At 35.4% G+C, this 25113-nt stretch overlaps 2 protein-coding genes across 4 annotated transcripts; both read right to left on the bottom strand.

Moving 5' to 3' along the window:
- Positions 1 to 253: 253 nt before the first annotated feature.
- LOC142524631 (uncharacterized) lies at positions 254 to 4213 on the bottom strand. Of its 3 annotated transcripts, XM_075628675.1 has the most exons (9): positions 3985 to 4213; positions 3781 to 3849; positions 3546 to 3575; positions 2902 to 2934; positions 2580 to 2650; positions 1975 to 2072; positions 1025 to 1117; positions 893 to 948; positions 254 to 644 (listed from the first exon to the last, which is right to left on the bottom strand). In XM_075628675.1, exons 1-7 carry the CDS (start codon positions 4081 to 4083, stop codon positions 1113 to 1115), a joined length of 405 nt encoding a protein of 134 aa, XP_075484790.1. In that variant the 5' UTR covers positions 4084 to 4213; the 3' UTR covers positions 254 to 644; positions 893 to 948; positions 1025 to 1112. The 3 variants fall into 3 exon arrangements, with proteins under 3 accessions (XP_075484790.1, XP_075484789.1, XP_075484791.1); XM_075628674.1 differs by lacking the exon at positions 254 to 644 and having other exon boundaries at positions 711 to 948; XM_075628676.1 differs by lacking the exon at positions 254 to 644 and having other exon boundaries at positions 711 to 948; positions 1975 to 2057; positions 3985 to 4206.
- Positions 4214 to 5974: 1761 nt separating this feature from the next.
- LOC142523682 (AP-4 complex subunit epsilon-like) lies at positions 5975 to 15924 on the bottom strand. Its single transcript, XM_075627407.1, has 11 exons — positions 15168 to 15924; positions 13960 to 14145; positions 11752 to 11967; positions 11543 to 11653; positions 10774 to 10971; positions 10533 to 10664; positions 9839 to 9895; positions 9481 to 9597; positions 8811 to 8888; positions 8179 to 8322; positions 5975 to 7502 (listed from the first exon to the last, which is right to left on the bottom strand). The coding sequence occupies exons 1-11, from the start codon at positions 15732 to 15734 to the stop codon at positions 6444 to 6446; spliced, it is 2865 nt and encodes a 954-aa protein (XP_075483522.1). The 5' UTR covers positions 15735 to 15924; the 3' UTR covers positions 5975 to 6443.
- Between the last annotated feature and the right edge of the window lie 9189 nt (positions 15925 to 25113).

The raw sequence follows: 25113 nt of genomic DNA, 5'->3' as shown, positions 1-25113 counted from the left end.
ATATATTTAAAATGAGCCGAATTTGAACTTTAATATCCAACTGTATTTGGTTCATTTTACACCCTTAGACAGATTATGTCCTAATTTCTAAGTCATATGATGCACAATTTTGGCATGCCAAAGAGTAGAGACATCAACGGTATAGAGCCTTTTGGAGATGTTCTAATTGCTAAGTTCAAATCGCTAAGTCATTCCGTGGCCTAATGGACAATTTTTACAACATACAATCTACTTACAGTCATGAACATGAATATGAAAATCAACAATAAATACCATCAGATCTTGGATTCGATTAGACAATATCACATAATAACAGAGGAACTAGTATTTTAACGATCTGAATAACATTAAGTTTGTGGCTTTTAGGTTCGGACAATTTTCAGTTGGACTCAAGTATTCGCCTATTCGGTTGGCCATAAGTCTTGTGTGGAAAAGTGAGATGAGACGCATTGATGCAAGTAACAGAACAGCAGAAAATACGAGCGGAGATAATTTTTGGCTTAAATGATTTGGAGAATCCCTTGGTACGTATTATTTCTATAAGACGCGCCTTTCACCTAAATGCATTGTGCCTAGGCTTTATAATATTCACATGCCTTTCGCCTCTGAAATGTTTGTATGTAAACACATGAATATTGTGCTTCCTACTCAAAAAACATGTCATTAGAAATAAAGCATTACTTGCAGTTAGACTGGAGAGTGGCTCAGTGATTATAACTCTATAGCCTCCATATACCCAACCAAGACAGAGCAAGAGCAAACAAATAGACTCGCTGACATGATAATCATAAATAAACTTCTAACAGATCCAGTCGCTAAATACGATAAAGGACAAGCTACACCCTTATAAATGTTAAACCAGAGCTTAACCACGAATGTAGTAAGCACTTACTTATTCACGAGCCTAGAATGTGGGGCCTTGCTGTAGTTTAATATTACTGTCCTCAACTGAAATTCAAGATGAGTTACTGATTAGAGAATGATATCGTGGATCCGAACCAGAATATTGCATAAAAATATGGACCTCATTTACAAGATTTGCAGCACCAGAGATATCTTGCTTTTCTTTCTTTAGAAGTTCAAGACGAGCACTGATATTGCACCTCTGTTCCTCAGCCTACACAAAAAGAAAAAAATGACTGATCCATGACCGCGTAAGAACCGCAAAAGATGTATTGAAAGTTAATAAATCATTATTAAAAACCCACAAGGCGTGCACATAGGCTCAAAGCTCATCTAGCCCCTAACACCATGACACAAGGAAAGGCACAAATCTTCCATCAAGTGCCTTAACCATATATCGCTGCCCTTGGTACGCTTTAAAAGAATGTAAAGGCAATAAAATTCAAGATGCAATGGAAGAAAATATTCATTCTTTTTTCGCTTATGATCCTCAACGTGTCTAGTGCTTCTAATTACTATGTTAAATACATCATATGTCGAGCAAACTCAAGGTTCTAGAAACAAAAGGCCCTGCTTGATTTTTATTCTACAAAAGCAATCCCCCGACCCCCCAAAGAAAAATATCATCATCTTAATTTTATTTTCTTCTTCCAAAATATACTTTTTTCTCATTTTCACGTCTCCAGCACAATCATCGCTTGAAATTTGAATCTCTTTCAAATAATTTAGTGGTATAATACTCTAAGTAAAAATATAAGATTTTAAAATTTGAAATAATTCATCAAACATTTTCAGAGATGATTAACATCTACGGCAGTTATTCTATCGTAAGTTAAAATGACACATCCTATTTTCCTCAATCATTTCCCAAAACTCTTCTCTTCATACTCCCATAACAAAACCAAACAATCCCTCCATTATTCTTCTTAAAAGTCGTGGAAGACTCATTACACATGCATTGTACATAAGTTGGAAGACAATAAAAAAGAACAACTATCAGGTGCAATCAACAAATTCTTTTACTTTAAAATAATACAGGAGGTTTTAAACATCAAAAACTTGGCTGGCTACCTTTTTCAACATGCCCATCAAATATTGCACTTCGTTCTTCTTTGCTTCTAATAAGCTTTGTGCAGTTTTCTGCGACATTACTCCTGCAATTTTGTAACCTATAACACCTTTGGAATTCATATGCTACGCCAATAAGGCAGAACCGGAAAGTTAAGATCCACATTTCCACTTTATGTCGAGACAAAGCAAGTTTGAAAATATATCCTGCTAAAGTATAAAATTATTGATTATGCCATTTCTCATAGGCTCAAGCTTAACATGGCATCAAAGTTATGATCTGAAAGGTAGCACAAAACCTGTACATTTCCTATATTAGTCTCCCACGGCATTTGATGCCTGACTAGCTTGCACGTGTTCAATTTGAATATTAATTTTAAAGACATATTTCCCGATCTTCAATTCACAAATATCATTAACTGTCCCTTCTCCCATGAGCTTCAGCATTTGAGAGAAACAATTTTAACATATGTGAATATCTTTCTTAATGAAAGGCAAAGACATTTTTAGTCCACAAATTTTTTTGCCTAGATCTCTATTAATTTTAGAAATAGAAAGCAATAGTTAATCATGAGCTGAGATAGTACTATTGGAATTCGGAAGCATACTTCTTAGAAATCAGAGGATCAAGACTATGTTCATCCACCAGTTCCTCCACCTTGTCAAGAACATTTCCCACCTAAAAAATGATAAGCTTAAAAGTCAGAACAAAACAAAGCATAGACAAAGCAGCCCAACACAAAGTAAACTAAGAAAAATGATGATCGACGATCGGTTCTATCTTAGATACAAAATGGAAGATAAAATTATAATGATCTGAGACAAGCATTCAATTCCACACTTTATACTAAAACAAAATGTAAGAAACAGAAAACTTAAAGAAAAGTCGAGGGCATAAAAACAATATAAAATACTTCCACGGGGTTATACCTGTGTCTCAAGCAATATTGACTCAAATTCTTCCTGCGGGAAGCAAAAAAGAGAAAAAGTCACAACACACAAAATGAATCAAATCTCCATAGTTTGTAAAACCTTTTTTGCGTTGAATTACTGCCAATAGTTTGGGAAATGTGATGAAGCCTATTACTTGCAATTTTCAAAATTTTAAGGCAAAAGCACTAAGAAATAATAAATGCCAAGGGCAGCAAGTTGGAAGAACCTGACACACGAAAAGAAGATGTTACAACCCCTAATGAGGACAAAACGCCACAGCAAGGAACAAAAAGTTTTAGCCATCTCCATTTGGCTTGTTGGTGTCCAATTTAGTAGTTATGTTGTCAAGAAGTTGCATGTTGGCGAGTATATAAAGCACCTATGTAAAATAAAAATCATTAAGTCGTACTGACCAATTTCTAGTTTTTGCCTCTTCCCCTTCCTAGATTTTGCCTTTTCCCTCGCGATTTCCCTAGAGTCAAGGTTCCTCGATTTCTTGTTCTATTCTCAGTATGCACGCTCAAACATATTCACAGGGCATAACAAATTATGCTGAATACAGCATCAAGGAACTATCAAATATTTACAAAGGGAAGGGGTGTAGATTTTTGGTCTACAAGTGATGTAAAAACATGACGCACCTCAACATTGTCATGCAAAGATGCAATAACCTGAAAGGAAACAAAGATGAGACAGTTGTAACATCACACCAAGAAACATGATATTAAAACTTCACAGCGGGGTTATCAGAATTTTGTCTCAATATCAACACGAACCAATTCACAACCACATTTCTAAACTAATCTCACTAAACCCCATTATTGAATAATAATGACATTCTTAACGCAACAAGCAAGATTGTAACAGGAACATCACCATGACGAACAGGCGGTGGAGGCGCTCTCGCTCAGCCGCAGCGAAACTCGGAAAAGCTTTACTTAATTCCTTCAAAATCCCAAAAAAAGCAATCGAATAACTAGAAATCAGCACAGATCCTAATCAGACGCTCAATTTTCGCATATAGTCACGAATGTCGAGAACTGACAAATCAAAAACAAGGAAAAAGGAAAACTAAAGCACCTCCTCGGAGCAGGCAGTCAACAAGTACCGGAGGCCGCGTTTAAAAGATTTCTTCAAATTGGAATGCCTGGATCCAGGGATCGATTCGGTCTTCTCCATGTTTGCTGTATTTTTCTTCTTTAAGGAACTTCGAAGCGCCCCCTAGATAAGAGATAGGGTGGGGAAATCGATCAGGCGGGAAAGTGGGAAATGACCTGCTTTTTCCGATATATTTATATTGGACTTTTTTCAGAAATGATTTTTTAAAATAAATTTATACAAAAACTTGTGTGAGACGGTCTCACGGATCGTATTTTGTGAGACGGATCTCTTATTTGGGTCATCCATGAAAAAGTATAACTTTTTATGTTAAAAGTATTATTTTTTATTATGAATATCAGTAGAGTTAACTCGTCTCACATATAAAAATTCCGATTCTCGTCCAAATGGCAGAAAAAAGACGGGGCTCAAACTTTCATAATCCGATATACCACGGTAGACTTCCTTGAACGATTGAACCACTTTAATTAAACATCCTATATCCTATGTAAATCTGAATTTGTCATGAAGTTTTCGGAAGAGATATTACAATAAACGATGTAACAAAACACGAACATGATGTAAGTTAATACTATAATTTGACTGTATCTCTTTGAAACGAATTAGATGCTTATCTTGAAACATAAAAATGATGTTTCTTGTTTGTGTTGCTATTTTTCTCATCCATCCAGTTTGATTTGTTTATTTATTTGCAGAAGCGGAAAACGAAAAAAAGTTAAAGAATTCATTGATTTTCTAAGAGGGTCTATCAACAGATTTACTGTCAAAGAATTTGGGAAATCCATCAAAGAATTTATTGAGTCTCAAAGCAGAAAAATACATTTTGACGAGGCTAACATCATGATGAGGTTACATGTGCGCCATCCTAGAATATCTCAAGAGTACTGTTGAAGAAGCTTTTAGAGTTCATTATTTCTTGTACATATTCAATCAAACAATTGAGTCATTGAAGAAATGTTTGAGCAATATGAAAGATATTTTTGGATTCCATTCACAGTTGAAAAGTTGAGTTCATTGGTTTATGAGGAGTTGAAATCTCGTTGCAAAAATCTCTAAATGAAACTACAAAGAAAAGAGGGGACAATACGCTTCATATTTGGATAAAGATGATTTATATCAAGAAATGAAAATCATAAAACATATGTTGTCAAAAGAGGAAAAAAAAAAAAAAAAAAAACAAAGAATGAATTGTTTCTCTAATTCATTCATCACACACCAGTTATTATTGACCGTTTTTGTTACTATTACATATGCGGATCTTTTTCCTAAATTGAATTTGTTGAAATCTTGTTTAAGATTAACCACGACTCAAACAACATTGAATGTATCAACTATGATTTTGATTGAGAGCTAGTTTTTCAGCAAACCATGATTATGAAATGTTGATCGATTATTTTGTTGGTAAATTTGCAAGAAAGTCAGTATTTCATATTTAATCATAATATAAGGTATTTTCTCTTTTCTACGATGTAACAATATGATTTTCAGTAATATGAAATGAAATTATCTTTATATCATCGACTTTAATATTTTTTTATATGAATACAAAAAGCCCAATTTTTTTCGCACCCAACCATTCAAAGTTTAATAATACTAGCCCTAGATAGGATCACTCCAAATCACAAAAAACAGACGAACTTCTAAAATGTTTCTTGAACTTTTTGCATGAAGAACGAAATTTAGACACAACGATATGTAGATGACGAAAATACCTAATAATTTTGAGTTTATTATAATCTAACCGTATTTCATCGTGAAGTAGTGACCTATATATACTTTTCCAAAGGTTGTGAGACTCTTTCGCGATTAGTGGTGTCTCCAGCTGATATCTAATCCGATCCATTAAATCTCTGATCTAATGATGTAGATTAGACCTAATTTGATGTGACACAATTGGATGCAACCGTAGACGGTCAAATATCTACTTGCAATCCTAGGCGACAAAAAACAAACGTAAAATTCGCACATTTTTATTGAAATTGCAAATAGCAATACAAGGCGAAGTTTCATTTCGAAAAGTAATGAAAAAAGCAGCGGAAGACAATAAGGCCGATACTTCAAATCCTGCTTGTACGAAACGGAAGGTATTGTCAATAAATAGAAATATCGAATGCTTCAAAAAAGTCTTAACCTCAATAATTAAGCTTTACGAGGTTCTGAAACCTAGACGGTCAAACGTCTACCGTACTTGTACATACAGTGTGCCCTCCTGCAACCAATCCAAAGTACTTGCACAACTGATTTTCTCACCACCCCACATTGAGGTTCGAGCAACTTATCTTACGTTTCCTTGAGATTTCTGCTCATGAATCGTGAGGCACTTCATACGTTACATCCTCATTTTTGGACACATGGGTGAACGGCAATAAGCGGCATAATTACAGTACGATCCGCATACACAAGATTTGGGAAAAAAACATTCAGCTGAGCAAATCTTTAAATAAATTTGGGTCCTGACCTGACGGCATCACACCCATATGCCTAACAAAGGCATCCTTTTCCAGTGCTGCTTTTAAATTTGGTCCTTTGTTTGTTTGTGGTGTTGATGGAGCACCAGTATTCCCTCCAAGTCCATTTTTGTCGATCATATTCGAGATGGAATTGACAAGACTATCGCCCTGCACATTCAAAGACATGTCTGTGAAGAGCGACATGAGATTAGGTGCATCAGTTGTACCGGCTCGAAAAGCGTTTGATGCTGGCTTTTCTGGCGTTAAATCAAGAAGACCTTCCAATTGCTTGAAGGGATCTACAGATGGTGCAGTATTAGTGAAGGACGGTTCTCCCAAGTCCAGCAAGTCTGGAGGTGGTTGGGATGGTTTTACAATAGTAGTGTCAAATGTCGTTACACTTCGAGATTTTTCTGCAGGGCGATGCAAGGGCTTTGACACTTTCGAGCTAGAAGAGGACTGTTTTCCATCAGACTTTGATGCACCGCCAAAGAGCGAAGCAGCCAGTTTTTGCTTTTCTGGTGAAATCTCCTGTACCTGTTTTCTTGAATCATAAGAAACAGTACTTGCTTTCGCGTTTGAACTGCCAACTGAAATGGGCTGATTTGCCTTGTTCTGATTTTTTATAATATCAGTGCTCGAAGTAGAAGGCACAGGAGAAGAGTATGTTGGTCGGCCCCACTTCTTTTGAATCCCATCAAGTCGTAGCTTGAGTTCTGATGAGCCGATGTTTGAGGCAGATGGAACGGGTGGAATAGGTTGCTGGATATCTGCAAGATAGGATAGCTCTGGTACTGGAACTTCGGTTGAGGGATCTAGTGCTGGAGGAATATTTAGAGCTACTGCAGGTTTTGGTCGTTCATAAGCCTCAAATCTAAGAGCGTGAAATGAGGATTCATGATTTTCTTGACTCGTGAAGTGGGTAACATCTGACATTCCAAGGCGTCCATTCTCTGGGATGTATGGCTGAGCACCATTTTCCAATGCTCGTCGGATATAATCATCAAGGAACGAAAGGTTTTTGTCAATCTGCAAGGATTTAGTAAATGTTGTGACCATCCTTGAATTAAAAAGGCAATGGCAGAAAACACAATGTAGCTACGAGCTCTTTATTTATACAAAGATTGATGCATGATGAATCGCAAGAAAATTTCCGTAACATAATCATTACGGTCTGCCCATTCTCCAATGCTGTTTTAATGTCATTTCCAATGCTTCTTAGTCATTCTCGACACAGCTAATTTGACCGAAATTGTGGGAGCTTGAGTAATGCAATCAAAGCTATCACTTCAATCATAAATGGTGGAAGACAAACTTAAAATAATGTAGCTCGTGCTATGTTAAATTATGATGGGAAAGGAGCATGTCAAGCCGACATATGCAACTAATTTTGAGAATATCCTTCCACATAAACACAGTATATGAGCCATAAAACCTAAAACAAATTCAGATTTAATATTAATACTGTATTGGACTAACAAAAACAAAGATAGAGAACATCAAGGTTCAAGCTCGTAAGCCACAATAAAGCTCGCTGTCAGCCAGAGAGACTAAAGAAAGAAAATGCTAGCAAAGAAAAAACATTTGATTAGCACACATAAACGCCAAATTCATGAGTTTATCCACTAAATGTTGAGTAGAAAAATAACCATCGTCCTATTTTAGAGTAACTGAAAAAGAATTAAAAGTAAATTGTAAATCATACCTCAAAATCCTCACAAGCAGAATCCTTTGGCATTATATTCTTAACAGCATGAGCATCTAAACCAGTGATATCTTGAAGCTCATATGCTCGCTGTTGCAGATCTGTTGAGTTGGATGCTAACATTTCTTCAATCAAAGATTGGCACTGCGGCAACCAATAAGCCATGAGCCTGTAAACCCTAGCATATTTTCAAGTATAGTAGAACTGGAATCGGAAGGAAAAATCTCAATCTGCTACAAAACATTTTCCTCGTGCAAAAATGTGTCCAAATGAAGTATTTACCAGCTTAACTAAATAAGGAAAAACATGCAAGAAAAATTTTATAATCGAAAATTATCAGGAATAATTATGCTTGAGCACATCTGTATTCATACTCAGCTCAAGTTCTCTATGTTGGAGAAGAAGATAAGAAAAGTAAACTATTGATTAAATCTACACATTTCGAGTTAGTAACATTCAACAATATTTCAGCAAACTTCATTTTCATAACTGACAACACAGCTGACCAATGCATGATTTATAAGTCTAGTTTTTTCTGGAAAAAGAGTTGATTGAGTCACTACACATAAAAGCATAGAAAGTATGCATTTTTGAGCACACAATAGAGTGCCAAAGGAATTGCAAATAACTACCTCTGGCAGTATATCAACTTTTCTACCAGCTGCAATTTCAAATGAATATATCTTCATAAGTGCCGTCACTGCATACGCCTTCATAAAAGTAGGGAAAAAAGAAGCAGTTACAAGATAAACATGAATATCTTGTCATTGAACATACTCGAAAAATTTGAGATCATATTATGGATATGCAAGAGAACAACCCCAAAGCTTGGAGCTGCAACGAATCTATGGAGGCTATGCGAAGGTATTGCTCATTTCTAATTTACAAAATTGAGTTATAGTACAAAAACAACTGCATATGTCAAAGTATACAAAATAATTTCCTTCCATCACGATTGTAATTTTCTGTTCACATAAACTGCAACCCTTTTAGTTTTCATATTACAAAAATGTACTCCGGTACTTTTAAAATATCAATTGTTGACCAAAGAGCAAAACAATCAAATGGCATTTCTAGTGAGAAAGACTTGTCAAATTAGTCAGAAGATGGGGAGAAAATTTTCTTCCTGGTAAGAGATTTTGAAGGACGATATCAAATTCATTAAAAAAAAAGAGGATACCAGCTAAGAAAAGGGTCTCGAGGTACAAAGGCAATGCTATGGGACCCATTGTTGTCAGATCTCAAATTTAGAAACTTTAAACAACCAGTCTGTACAAAAATATTAACAATATAAAAGTATACTTTGACTATATCATCAATGGCATGTGCCTCTGCCACGTCACACAGCTTTCCAGTTATATATGTGGCAGAATGCTTTCCATCCGCAGTTCCATATTCTCCCAGTACCCAACAAATGACCTGCATAGAGAACATGTAAATGGAAAGCAGCGGTGAAAAACATTCATATACAGAGAGAGAGAGAGAGAGAGAGAGAGAGAGCGGGGGGGGGGGGGGGGGGGGGGACACAGGAGTTCAAAAGATAGAAGATTATAAATATAAACACACTCAGAGACACACAGAGAGGGAGAAGGACTTGGGGAGGGAAGAGAACAAAGATAAAAGGGAGAAATTATGGAAGCTTGGATGCCATAGAACATACTTGAATAAAAGCGGATGGAAGTTTTGGATCTCCCATAATATGAAGATATGATTCGACCTGAACACATCAGATAATTTTTATTAGAAAGATGAAATAAGCATAGCATCACCAGTCATATAATCCAATCCAATGTTAGCAATGCATGGTGCCAAACACAGAATACTGCTTCCAGAAAAGAGTCAAGTCTTGCACTCTTGCTAAAGAAATATGAAATCAAAATTAGTAAAATTGTGACAAAGATGCCCGACTCTAAAAATGCATCTGTCATCAAGGTCATCCTAACCGTGTCTTCCTGGCATTTTTTTGAAAAAGAATAATTCCCACTAGCTTCTTACTGATATAGTTCATGAATCAGCAAGCTTACAACACATTTTTGTAGACCCACAAGAGTGGTGGCATGAAACACTATCAGTACTCACAGACCGTTTTCATGTTCTTGTTGAAATTCAGAAAAACATTATTCTTTCCATCAAACATATGCTGATTCGGTAATGCTTATAGAATTAAATAAAAGGCTACAAAAGGATTTAAAGCATATACACATGCAAGAAGTATAAAATGTAGAAAAGGCTAAAAGATCAAATGACACATGCCCATACAAACCATTATTGCAGAAGGACGAAAAGATACATAAATATTTACGCAGGTATTAGGTGGACCACAATCAGAAAGTAGGTTCGCAAGGAAGGCATACAGCAGATGATCTCAGCTGACTATCTGCAGCGGCGTCATCCTCTCCAAATCCTTCAGCAATTAACCTCATCAGACTATGCGCGACTTTACTATTTACCAGGTCTCCTGCATGCTCAAATACTTTATTCATGGTCTGGCAAATAAAACATGGCAAAAAAAAAATCAAATCAGAAAAATAACCTGCCAATATGACATAATTATCATGGTGATGTAACAAAAAGAAGTATCAACAGCAAGATAACCTGTATAAACCATTGGTTGCTTGGTGCATATTGCTCAGCGACTTCAATGCATCTAGATGCTATTTCAGTTTTGTAATGGCCGTCATTGATACTTATCATGTAATCAATCATACGGTCGACAATTACTTCTACATTTGAAGAATTGGTCATTTTATAGAGCAGTTCAAATGTCTTGCGCTTTAGGGTGTCATCTGGGTCCTATATCATGAAGACAGCCAGACTTTAGCTGAAGTCTAAATAAAAGATTACATCAATAGAAACAAAGTAGTTAGCATGTCGAAATAAAATAGGAAGATGCATATCCAGCTAGCATTCAAAACAAACGAGGAACATAGTATTTGATATAAATAAAAAATTCAGCAACACTCCAATCAAACCTTAATATAAGCAAGCTATTCACGAGAGCAGGCCGAAGTTGTTCTTCATTCTTCCTTTCTGTGATTTATTTTCTCGGCTTAAAAGTAATATAAATTATTCTTTTAACATTATTAATCGCAGAAATGATCTGAGTAGAAAGTCTTTCAAAACTTGATCGAAAAAACCAGCTTTCATTGAAGTCTATAGAGTCGATTACAAAAGGTACTAGTTTGAAAGGTTCCCATTTCCCCGGAGAGTGTGTCAATTTAGCTTTCAACAGCCAGGCAGATCTAGAGAGACCAATAAGAATAAATATGAGCAAGTAACCTGAAGAAATTCAGCAATGCACAGCGACCTTAAATCAAAGACCACTTGTTCCAATCTACACACTGATAAAAACTGCTGATCTCACCTCTAAGCAATAAATAACAGCCAATTGGTGTTGTTCAGCAATTTCCGGGCTTATCTTTATCAGTCGACTAAGAGCACCAACACCAAGATACCTCAGATTGTGGCTGTCACGCTGTCAATTGAGGATAATGCAGAGTTACAATATCTAGTTCCTAGCAAATCAGTAACTCAACTGGTAAAGAAAAGCAAATATTGTTGCGGAATACATACTTTTAAAAATTTTGAAATGCCATCTGCTGCAGCTTCAAGCAACTTTGGGTTGGGGTGTAATGAAGAAACACAGCAAATGCATTCATAAAGAATGGCATTCCCGATATTAGTAGTTGAATCACTTTTTTTCATTATGTCACCCAAAATTGTATAAATTTGTTCGCTGGCCTTTTTGTCGCCACTACCCAGTACAGCAAGAATTTTCAACAATTTAATCTGCCAAGGAAATGAAGTAGAATCTCGTAATTAATAAACAAACACATGAAGGACACTACAACATGGATATATAACCAGATCCTAGTCCACATTATTTTCGGAGGATAACTACAAAACAGCAAGTATATGTGGACCCAAAGGCAAAGGGACTTAAAATCAAATCAAATTCCATCCAGAAAATTCAGAAAAGTAATCATTCTATAAAAAATGACCTCTTAAAATAATTTTCCAAGTTGCTACGACTTCAACCAATAGCTGCTTACTTCCCATTTCAATACATACCTGAGCCTTTCCAGTTATTCGCAAAGGCATAAACGCCAAATCACTTTCAGCTTTTGGAGAACTTCTGCCACACTACAAGCACCAGGTGCTAACCAGAAAGGCTCCAAGCTATAGGTACAAACGAATTAAGCCCGCTAGAATACTATTCAATTCCTTTGAAATTCTCGAACTTCAGCCAAGCTCAAATATGTCCAAACTATTTTTGGACTGATTTCAAGCCCGAATTATTCCGTTCCAAAGCTCGTAATTTGTTTGTGAGCCTATATATACAGAAACATATTTTTAATCTTAAATAATATTACACCTTCCTCTTTTTACACCTAAAACCTGGAGTGAAGTCGCCTCCTCCCCTAACACCTCCATCCTTTCTTCCTCTGACCTGCATTTGTCCTTCCTCTGCCACAGTCAGCTTTTTTTCAGATGCCCACAGCTTTGTCTCCTTTTTTCTCTACTCTTCTTGCTCCACCCAACTCTTTTATTGGTAAGGCTAGGGACTTTTCCAAATTCAAATACAAATATGAAAATTTTCACAGTTGACAGGTCATATAGATCTACTCTCCACAAAATTATATAATGATATTCGTTAGATCTCTGGAATGGGTATGTTTCTCTCATCTTATTAGCAATTTTCAACATTAATAATCCTTCATGTTTTCTATCTTTTTTACTCCATTTGCTCGGGTTTGTAGATTTGTTGTTTTATCCTTTTTCATTCAATTTTTGTTTTGAATATCATCTTACATCAGTTTCAGTATTTTAGCTTTTTTTGTTTAAGAGCTCGATAGGTTAGTTTGGAGTTTTGAGTTCAATAAGCATATTTTGAGCTTGATTAACTGTTTGATCTGAGCTCGAGCCTAAAAGTGCAAGAGAGGTGCTGCTTGCATTATACACTGGGGAAAAATTCCACCACCACCATCATCCAATACAACTATCGCAACTAAAAATTACCCTAAGCCCAAAAATATCACTTGTGCTGCATGTATTATGTGAAGAAAATAAAAATCCCACAGCCACTCACATCTTGCCCACATTGAAAAAACAAAAAGAAAAAACCATGGTCCAATCGATCTAACCTAGCTCAAAATTATCCTAAGCCAAGAAATCCTTCAAAATCTAGCATGGAGATACCTTAATTTTTGGAGATGATATATGGTTGAGGAAGACGAAGAGTGGTTTGGTGGTTCAGATGATTGAGGTTTTTCTTTATAACTAAGCAAGTATTTACCAATGAACATTTTATACATTATTATTTAATTGTTCGTTCATAAAATACATTTTTGTTGCTATGTAATATTATAACAAAATTCACTTCATTTATGTCATTATATAAAGCATCACTTGGTGAGTCTTATGGCGATAAGGTGTGTGCATAACACAATCCCCTTCTTATATTTTACTATGAACGCACCAATAATAGATTAGGTTCAATTTGTTTGATCACACAAAAGAAACCTAAAAAAGACATTCTCCATTACTGACAGGGAAAAGAGATAAAACTGGAACCCTTAGTTAGCATAAAACAGATAACATCAAAAACTTCGAAAAAACAGGAAACTAGTGTGCAAGACAAGCGCACCAACTTCCTCTTTTGAAACCTACAGGAACTATCAACTATTATTCTAAATCTGAAATGAAACACACCGACTTGGATCAAAAGCACAAATACATAAACTTGAAGGCTTATCAGGGCGAGAATAAAAAAACACTCACCTGAATGAATGGAGCAGGCATCTGATGATAATCATAATTCTTTGGGAGTCTGCGTTCAGTGACTTGCTTGAGAATGTTTACAAGACTAACCACCATGTCCTTAAATGAATCAACATCGGCCATAATAAGATCAAAAAGAGGGCAAAGTGTTGCACCCATAACACCAGGATCATTATCGCAGAGCCGCTGCAACATCATTATTTGTTGAGAAACTAGAGATGATCAATTCCAAAAACCAAGAAAATTGTTTTCTGAATGCACATATAAGTGGTCTAAGACTATCATTGTGATCACAAAATTATTTCTAGCTTCTATACAATCTTTCATACATCCCCACTTCCCTCATACAGGTGGCATATGTCTGATAAAATATAAAACTCCAGTTTGACTTAAATTATTTGAGTGACTCCAGTTTTAATTAAATTACTTGAGTGACATGTTTTCCATGATAAAATTTAGAAAAGAACAAACTTGAATGGAAACATAATTTTTTTAAAAGGGTAAGGTAAACTATTTGTTAATATAAATTTTAAATAATTTACAATTCCCAGTGTCAAAATTTCATGCAGTTTGAAACTAAAACATGAACACCCACTCAGTTCTCACAAGATTTTAAAGTTTATTAATGTAGCATATTATCACATCATACACCCGATTTTTGTACAATATATTGTTCATACAGAGTGACTCCTGCTTATCTGCCATTCACAGGCCTGAAATTTGCATCGAGTGAAGCAACAGAAATTGAGAGAGAGAATCCTTCTATATAACCACTTTCATGCGATGTCAAATTCAATCTTTCCAGCAGAGTACCACACACTTTTTTTATGATGACATTTGTTGTGAGGATTGTTATGTCCGAGAAACAGAGTCATTTCCAAATTTTCAATTATTTGTGCAACCAGCTGTGAAATGTTTTCAAGCTTATGATTCTAAGTTAGTTGTGTACAAATCCACATTTATTACGACAAAAAGATTTGAAACTTTGGAGATGCGTGTTGCTAAGATCAGACATAAGCTATATAGGTTTTTTTTTTTTCAGATTGCTAACTCCCGATGCCCAGCCTCGATAGAGAATCATGCACAAACTGAACAAACTAATTGGGTTTTCCATTGAAAGGGAACATACAAATCTTCGCTATCCCATCTTTAAATTACAACATGCAAATAAGTAAAACATTAGTGCTTAAACCATGAAACACGTGCACCTTGCGGAAATTGGCTATGAGATGAGAAACGGATCCAGGTGCCCTCCGATGGAACCGGTGAAGCGCCATCACTGCCTTTTTCCTCACTGCCTCCTTCTGATGTCCCAAAAGCTCGACCACCCGCGGCAAAACCGCAGGAATAGTCTCCTCATTAATCAACCGACAAACAGCATTTAACGCGGCACAAACAACCAAATAGTTATCGCTCTTCAAGTCCTTCTGAATCGTATTCACAATCAAGATAATCAAATCATGGTCCTCGTTCAAGAACAGAGTAACCGCCAAGTACCCAGTCCTTTTCAAGTGCAGATTCTCATCGTGGGTCATTTTAACCGCGTGAATGTACCCAAATGATGCATCATGGCCAAGCATCTCCACGTAGACAAGACGAATGATGTACTCTTTAAGCTTAAATTTCGAAGTATTGGGGTCGCCCAGTCTTGCTTTCAACGATTCGATTTCCCGTAAAACAATGCGGTCTTCCTCAGCCTTGGATCGCGACTCTCCAATCGATTTAATGAGATCCAGAAACTCCTTAGACTTCCCAAACCCCCCTTGGGAGCCCATTGCGAGCTCCCTGCCGATCGTCTTTAGCTGCTCCAGCTTTTAATTTATCCGAAACCAAAAATCTTGAAACAATCACCGATAAAAAAAAAAATGGAACAACTTCCAATATTTGGAGGGTTGGTCGGTGGGATTGGGGTTAAGGATTTAGAAATTTCGGATTTTTCGAGGGGGAGAAGCTGAGAGCCAAGATCTAGAGCATTGTTGGTATCAAAATTTTTTTTTGATTAAAAAAGCGTTTTTTTAAGTTGGATTTTAAAAGTGTTTTTTTAAGTAAAAGTTGTGTTAATGTTGTGTTTGGATGAATAGATAAAAAACACTTTTTATATTAATAAATGTGTTTGGATACATATTATTAAAGTTCTTTTTTAACTCATTGATTTATATATATTTTTTATAACGGATTTCTAAACAAGTGTGATGTATAAATATAAATAATTAAATCCATACTAAAATAATAAAATATTGAAATCTTAAAAACCATAAAAATAATTGTTAATAACAATGGTTAATGTTTACATTCTACTTTAATTTATTTAAATAAAAACTAATAGTTCAATGTCGACCTTGTATTGGCAGTGAATTTCTTATGTCATCTCTCAATTCTTTCATTTCCGTAATATTTTCTTGTGTTGGCTCTTGTCATCTCGTACCTCTGTCATGGACATAAACATTTTTACCATCTTGCTCGATTTCTTATAAATCATCAATATTTTCGAGTTGTTCAAGAATATCTCCAGCCGCATCGTATCGCCTTATGAAATTGTGTAAATCAAAACATGCCACTATAATTTTAAATTGAGTATCTAGACAAAATGTGGGCATATTTTGTAATACCTTCCATCGTGCTTTGCACACTCCAAATGTTCTTTCAATAACCGTCCTTAAACTGGAATGATGATAATTAAATAATTCATTTTTTGATCTGAACTTTGGAGCCAATCGAAATTGAGGTAAATGATATCTAGTATCTTTATACGGTCCCATAAAGCCTTTGAAAGTAGGATAACCTGCATCAACTAAATAATATTTACCTGCAAAAAATAAGAGTTAAAGTGTAAATATTTATCTAACAATTATTTAAAAAAATATATAAGATATATTAATATCAAACCTTCAGGTGGGAGTGGAAAATGCAATCTTTCTCTGCGCATAGCCTCTTTAAAAATTTTAGAATCATGAGCAGAACCTTCCCAACCAGCCCATACAAAAGTAAAGCACATGTCGAAGTCGCATACAGCCATAACATTTGTTGAATTATACCCATTTCTTCCAATGAAATCTATTTGCTTGCTAGGCGAACATGAATGCATATATGTGTGCCATCAATAGCCCCTATACAATCTTTAAAATAAGGCAAATATCTTTTGTCATTCTTAATATATTCAGGGACATCTGTAAAATTAAGATCGATAGGTTTGATGATATCTCTCGACAACTTCCATATGGACTCTAAAACGCTGTGAAACTGTCTTGAAACAGTTTCCCCCGAGTGTTGAAAATGTTCTTGAACATTTCTAACTGAAGCAGGTTGACCCATCATGTACAAAAATAATCCCACCTTTTCATAGATATCAACTCATTTTGTTGGCTGTAAGCTATATTTTTGGAGTAGATCGTCACATAGTTTATAAAAAACATGTTTCCTCATTCTAAACATTTCAAAGCATCGTATCTTATTACCATTCAATATCTCTGCCACCCATTGAGACCCTGATAACCACGATGTCCTACATTTTCTTTAACAATATATTTCAAAACATAATTCGTAACATCACACAAGGATAACAAAACCATTCTTTTTTTAGAGACATGTGTATTTCTAATAGAATCAACGGAAATGTCGGAATCAATTGATGCATCAGAGTTATCTGATATAGTGGAAGCCTGAACTCGCAGACATCCTGTGAAAATATATGAATAAAGATAAATATATATAAAAAAAATAAACATTGAAAGTTTTAGATTATTGCATTAAAAATTTAAACATACTACTTAGTAAAGTTGACTCATCAATCAATAAAAGAAAAAAACAAGTGCATTATTCAAGTATTTTTTCTAAAAACATAACTCATGTTAATAACGCTTCAAATCATTTTTAGTGAATGTCTTTGTCCAACCAAGCTGCAGTTCCGAGTCCTTCAATCCGATAAATGTTTGCCTATTATGCTTTTTACCCAAAACTCTAGTAACTATGAAGAATTGCTCACTGCCAACCACCATACCAGGCAAACTACGAAGAACCTCCAGACAATTTTCAATGCTACATGGATCATCTTTTGATGTTTCGTGTATAGACTTTTGAGTCTCAAATTCTTGAAGGACACGATCAAGTTGATCGGCTAACCTAGTGGCAATGAGACCTCTTTTTTCCCCACTCTCCCTTCTTTTTCTCTTCCTTTGCTGCATAGAGTTGTCAGCTCCCATTGTTGATTTTTCCATAAATTCTTGGCTTTCAACATTAATATAAACATCACTTTGAAACTCTCCATCTAACTGAACATCACAATCATTTGTATCATCGTTGAAATTATTATGAATTGGTTGATCCTCTGATGGTGCTATTGCAGCATAGCCAGTTGCTATGGAAACTTTAAATATATTTTCCAATAAATCTAAATTCTTGGGTCCCCTCAATCTAAACTTTGCATACTCGGGATTTTCCTGTAATTTGCAACGTAATAAAAAATAAATAAAAATAATTGATTAAAAATTTAAAATGTAGTATATAAATTATGTACCTTAATCTTATCCTCCCACCAACTATTATCAGCTTGCACGGTCATCTTGTTATGATCCCAACCAAGGCCAGTCTCATTATTTCCAATAAGTTGTGCCCACAGTGCAAAATATTTTCTCATAGAATCCCATTTATTTTTGAATTGTTTTTGATTCAAAGAAAGTCCCGTTCTCTCATGAAATTTTGAAACTAAATTTGTGTATCCCGTTTTGTTTAAATGTTTGGTAGTCTTATTGTCGGATTCAATTTCTTCCTCACAAATTTTTAAAAATATTTCGGTATTCAGATTAGTCCAATCCGCCTTATTATTCCCATCAGCAACAAATCCAGGTTCAACAGTCTCAATCGTATATCTAGGTAATTGACTTGGATTTGATAATCCTCGTTTAGGAGCTAACTTCGAATACATTCTATATTCAAAAAATAAAACATAAAAAAACAATAGATTATCTAATTCACAATATCATAAATGAAAAAATAATACAAACAAGGATTAAATAATATTACAGTAATATTATGGTATATAACATATTTTAATTAATATAATATTATATACGTAATACACAAGAATTGATGAATATTATATACGTAGTTGCAAAAAAATGGAATAAGCAAATACTTTCAGCCCTTCCTGACTTCCTGGATTTATCGGATCATTGACCGAATTGTAACATAATTATCTAATTCACAATACATAATACAGACGTAAATGAATAGGGAGTGTAGATTCTGCAGCAAAAAGAATGCAGAAAAAAATGAACGAACAAAAACCTCGACGGAAAAAAAAATTGTACCTTGTAGAAGAATGGAGAAAAGATTGAGAGGAGGCTACTGGTGGATGTTTTTTTTAAGGTTATTAAAAAAGCTAGTGAAAAAAGCTCTAAAATAGGGCTTTTAAAAAAGCTCTAATTTCAACTTAAATACGTGCTTTTTAAGCACTAGAAGCCCACCCAAACAAGTTAAAAATTAAAAAAGTACATTTTTTTTTAAAAAAAAACACTTTTTTAATTGTAGCTTCTTATACCAAACGGGCTCCTAGAGTAAGGGAGCTACGAGGCTCTGAATCTCTCTAACTTATAGTTATTTTCTACACGTGATGCCTGTGTATATCATTTTTTTTATCATGGACTAAAATGAAATTCGATAAATTATAGAGTGACTAAATTGATAATTGAATTGTTGAAATAAAAAAAATATGTGTTGAAAGTAAAAACAAAAAATAAAAGTGTAATATTAGTATCATATAAGAGTAAAATTGGAAGAAAAAATTGGTGTCCTTTAAATGATTACTATCATGTCTTCACCCTTAATAGAATAGAAAAATAGATGTATCGTAGGAAAAATCAGGAAAACAGGACTGATGGCAAGGTTTATTAAACAAAAGATAGTGAAAGTAATTTATTTATTTTTATCTTTTATTTAAAAATTGTTTAAAAATTATTATTTTTTCATTAGTGTATTTAATTATTTATTTTATTTTATATATAATAAAATTTATAATTTAATTAAAAATAAAACTCACGCGACCCAACTCAACCCAATCCACATTTTACTCCATTCTTTCACAATCTTCACACATAACATCTTCTTTTCAAACCTCTTTACCTCCATTGTTTTGATTTTTGGCTAACAATGAGTCTACAACATATTCCTCTGCAAGAAATCGTACGAAAGAATCACGTATTGGTAAGAAATCAATTTTTATTTTGAATTTTATTGGGTCGATTCTCGACCCAAGAGATTGGATCTAGGTGTGAAGAACTCGGATCGAGCTCTTCTCGACCCAGGCCCTGGGTCGAGCTAGCTCGGATCGAGCTCCTGGGTCAAGCTCTTTACACTGTGAAGAGCTCATGTGATATCCGAGCTCCTAGGTCGAGCTCTTTACACTTTGAAGAGCTAGTGTGAAGAGCTCGACCCACAGTGTGGTGTGAAGAGCTGGGTCGAGCTCTTCACCCTTGGTCGAGCTCGAACCAGGTGTGAAGAGCTCGACCCAAGTGTGAAGAGCTCGACCTACCTCGACCCAGACTCGACCCAATTTTTTGAATGATCAGACACTATTTAACATTTGTGTTTTTTTTTTCAAATTTACTTCCCCACTAAGTTTGGAAGGAATCAATTCTTTCTTTAGGATCAAGATACTTTGAGATCTGTAAGAAGATAAGAAAGAAATATAATATTTGGTCCAGTATACACAATTCGGTAATTTAATTATATGTGCTAAGGATTATAACAATTCAATTGTTATGGTTTTTGATGAGTAGACGAACTTACGATATTGGATGTAATGAATTTTGGATGATATATCGTAAACGACCTTTAAGATTTTCATTGTTAGAGTATTGTTTGTTAACAAGCCTAAATTTTTCAAACTTTTATCCTGTGATACCCGAGGAAAATGAATTTAGGTGGAGATATTTTGGTGGAAGAGACTGTATAGGTTTGGGGGATTTCTTAGATAGAATGGATGAGCACGAGAATGACTCAGGAGAAGAGATAGACATTGAAAAGTTTAAATTGACATGTCTTTTGTTTGTGGTTGGTATATTAGGTAGACAAATAAAAAATAAAAATGATACAATCGATTTAAAATGGATTAGATTAGTTAATAATTTTGATAGTTTTATTTATTATATCTGGGATAGAATAGCTTTCGAAGAAGTTCTTTATGAACTTAGAAAAGATCTTGAAAATAAGTTCAGAAGCTATGAAAAATTGGTAGCACGCCGTGTGGATGATCCAGATTTCAGTGGGTGCGGTAGCTTCCATATAAGTGGATTTATTCATCCTTTACAGGTAAGTAAATATTATTCATTATATGAAATATCCTTGTTATTTTATATCATATCAATAAATGTGTTTATTTATTTTTTGGCTAGATTTTGGCCTATGAATATTTTCCAACAATTGTTGGAGTGCTCGCTAGACGTCGGGAAGGTCCCAATGTACCGATACCTCGGATGTGTCATTGATTGACTAGGAAATGGAGCAAGAACCATTCCCTTTCCATGGATGACGTGAACAAAGCATTTAAAAATGCACATATGAAGGTAAATACAAAAAAATTCATTTTATTTACTTTTTGTATTATCTAATACATTTTTTTTGTTAATTGTTAACTAATTTTCATGTTTAATGTTAATGATTAATATATGATATTTTGGGGATCCTCATTTCCATCACGGAAGAGCTAATGTCAGCACATCATATGACTGTTAATTTTGTTAATTATAATAATGTGGCAATCAATCGCATTACAGAGTTGATTAGTCAGGGTATTAAAGTAGTATGCAGTCAAGATCGATTGGGCGACGCAGAGAAAGAAGTGGGTGTACAGACCGAGGATCTTCAGTTTCCTCGACCATTCACGCATACATACTCCAGATCATTTCGAGATAAAGTCCAAAAATATTCTCGGCCATCTGAGGGTCCTTCATACATGAATCAACCGTCTCCTCCATTGATTGACATGAGACATACATCTGTGCATACAAATCATACAACTGGTGCAGATATGTATGACCTTTGTTTGAATCTATTGAAAAGTATGCAGATCGATATCTCGAGTTTGAAGGATATGTTTGGGAGATTGCCTACAATGAGTGCCAATTTTGGTAAGTTTTATTGTTATTTATATGATTTTTAACTTATCGATATTTATATGATTTTTAATTGTTAGTATGAAAAATGACAAAATTGTATGTATTATTCTCTCAGATCAAGGCGAGACATCAAGGCAAAGCGATGGATCGGGAAAATCCTCTAAAAACATGATGAGCTTCAATAGCTCGTGTTTTAAGAACCGATGAATTAGATCGAGTTTGGAGTTAAAATCAAGCGAAAAACACTCGAAATAATCCTTCGTTAAGAAACACCTGATATATTTTGTATATCATGTGTAATTGAATAACTGAAAAAGGGTAGATTAGTTTTTGCATTCATCAGTTCAGTTATGATGACAACTGAACAGATGAATACTCTAACTGATCCAAACAGTTTGAAAACAACAGTTAATCAGAAAAATATACAAGATATGTTTATGGATGATTGCAGACTTCAACTGCTCCTACGTCATCCCTTCTACCTCCTCGGGTAGGTACCACTAGAAGACTTTGATTTATACAACTACTTGTACAAACCCACCCAGCTTAGGACTTACCCACTGCCTAACTGAACTCCTAGTCTAGACTGAATGCAACACCTTCTAGCCAACACTTCTTTAACGTCTATGTGAGAAAGACTATATACACAAGTTTAACGTCTTTGTGCAAGACTGTATTTTGGGTGGTGATGCGTGCGTGTGTGAGAACTGATCTCTGAGAATAATACGAAAGTGTTCTCACACGTTGAGGAAAATAATCTTCTAAACTAAGCTGATATAACTTTGGAGTGTTCCCTCAACTGGGCGATTGCTTCTTTGTAAGCTGATACGGGATATGCGTGCCCTCTCTGTATTTTATCTTTTCACTTGTCAACTCTCATCATCGTCTTCACTGAGCTTCGGTTTCTATTTATAAGAGTTTAGCTAAACGTACAGTGAGACTCAGTGAATGAATCCGTTGCAGTTTGAATTTGTTTCCCCGAATAGATAGTGGGAACATTTGGCTTTAAACGCTGCTGCAATGTCTCTTATTGTACCTTGATAGTACAATAGCTTTTGTAACTTTGTGCACAGCTGGATTAAGCTTGTCGTATCTGCAAACTGATTCGCTCCTAACTGATGTTCTGAACTGGTCTTGAACTGGTGAGGTGAAATCAGTTGACTCGTCAGCTGAATTGATTTAACTGATTCAGTTGAACTGATCAGTTGGGCTCTTCATCAGTTGAACACTTAATCAGTTGGCCGGGCTTCTGAAGGTCTTCTGCTGATCCACCTGTCAACTGGACAATCATTTGAACTGCTCTTGATACTTCAGTTGTACTGGTTCAGTTCGATCAATCAGTTGTCACTTTCAGTTTGCGTCTCTATAGCTTCAGTTTAAGCTTGATAACTGATCAGTTCGATGCCTGGTCAGTTTCAGTTTCAGTTTCTGCGCACTTAGCTAAACTCATTAGAAATAAATATACAAGTTTTGTTAACATCAAAATAAAGATTGCGAACATGAAATGTTTCAACAAAAAATATGAAGATATTCCATTTATGAGAGTAGATGAGGTGGATCCAAATATAAAACTTGTGAGCGATTCGTCTTTGACTCGTGCTTTTGAAAAAACTTCGGATCATAAGTTAAGATTTTTTACAGTAGAGGAAGAGCCTATGACAAACGATGAACTGAGTCATCTTCTTAAGAATGATATGATGTCTATAACTTTTGAGAAAAGAGCTAGAATGTTCGCCAATAGATCGTGGCCACGAGTAAGTGCTGAGATTAATTCTTGTATGGAAAATACGAGGATATCGCGGTTGTGTTCGTCCTGCGATAGCTCGTGGTTTCGTGAATTGGGGACACCTGCTTGTTGTTTGACTGAGACAGTAAGTTTTTTCCTATTATTATTATTTTTTGTTTATTACGTTGAGTTAGTAATTAAGATATTTCACTTTATCACTTTCAGCATATTCAATAATGTTGTCGGGGGTTTCTCCAACTACAAAAGACGTGCTCACATTTAATGTCACAAAAAGTGTCATTGATGGATATCGATTTTCATCAGCTGGTTTCGAGTGCTTTCAATGAAGACGGGCAGAATAATTGATAAGTGCAAGAATTGCACTTAATTTATATGTTAATCCTTTTGATCTATGCTGGTTTCGAACAGAATTACGCTTGGTTTTTGTTGTTTTTGTGTCGTGCAGGGGGTAAACAACTAGTTGATGGTTTAGAGCAATCAGAGATGTTTTTGAGCGTGAAACTGCGATAGACGAGAGCCGCAGCGCCAAAACAAGCGCCACAGCGCTCATTTGTGCGAAAGACGAGCGCCTAGGCGCTGTCCCAAGAAGCGCCGCGGCGCATCATTGCCGAAGAATAACCGCCTAGGCGCGCCGAGAGACAAGCGCTTAGGCGCTAAGGAACAAGCGCCACGGCGCTAACATTCAAAATTGACGGACGCCTAGGCGCCACTTACTCAGCGCCGCAGCGCCAATGGTTGCGAAACAAGATTAAATGGGCTTCGACTCACGGCCCAGAGGGGGATATAAGAAGAAATCGAGGGTTCAGAAGGAGGGGGCCGTTTTTTGGAGATAAAAACACACAGGAGACCGACACGAACACGAGACGAAGATCCAATGAACGAAAAACGATCTCAAATACGAAGAACGACGGATCTGGGGACGGAGACAATTACTTCGGATTTGTCATCTATTCTTTCGTTTTTATATTTTCGTGTATTTCGATGTCTAAATCTTTGAACATGCGTTGTTTTTATTTACATTTGTCATGAACTAATTTTCTAGTCTAGATAGTGACGTAGCTATGTTGATACGATAATTTGACTCGGTTCTTTTTATGATTGAATTCCTCCTCGTTTAATTGTGTCTCTTAGTATTGTTTTGACTGCAATTTACTGGCCATAAATTGTGTGTTATTTGATTAATTCTACAACTCGGGAGAGGGACTATGATTATAGATCATTAGAGACGCATCGTTGAATGTTTATATCATTCGGAAGGCATATAACTTTAGCGAGACTTAGGCAAGAACTTTGTGT

Source organism: Primulina tabacum, chromosome 14, assembly GCF_025594145.1.
Source record: "Primulina tabacum isolate GXHZ01 chromosome 14, ASM2559414v2, whole genome shotgun sequence".
Taxonomy (NCBI): domain Eukaryota; kingdom Viridiplantae; phylum Streptophyta; class Magnoliopsida; order Lamiales; family Gesneriaceae; genus Primulina; species Primulina tabacum.
The sequence above is the reverse complement of the archived record's forward strand: the minus strand, read 5'-3'. Positions and strand labels throughout refer to the sequence as shown.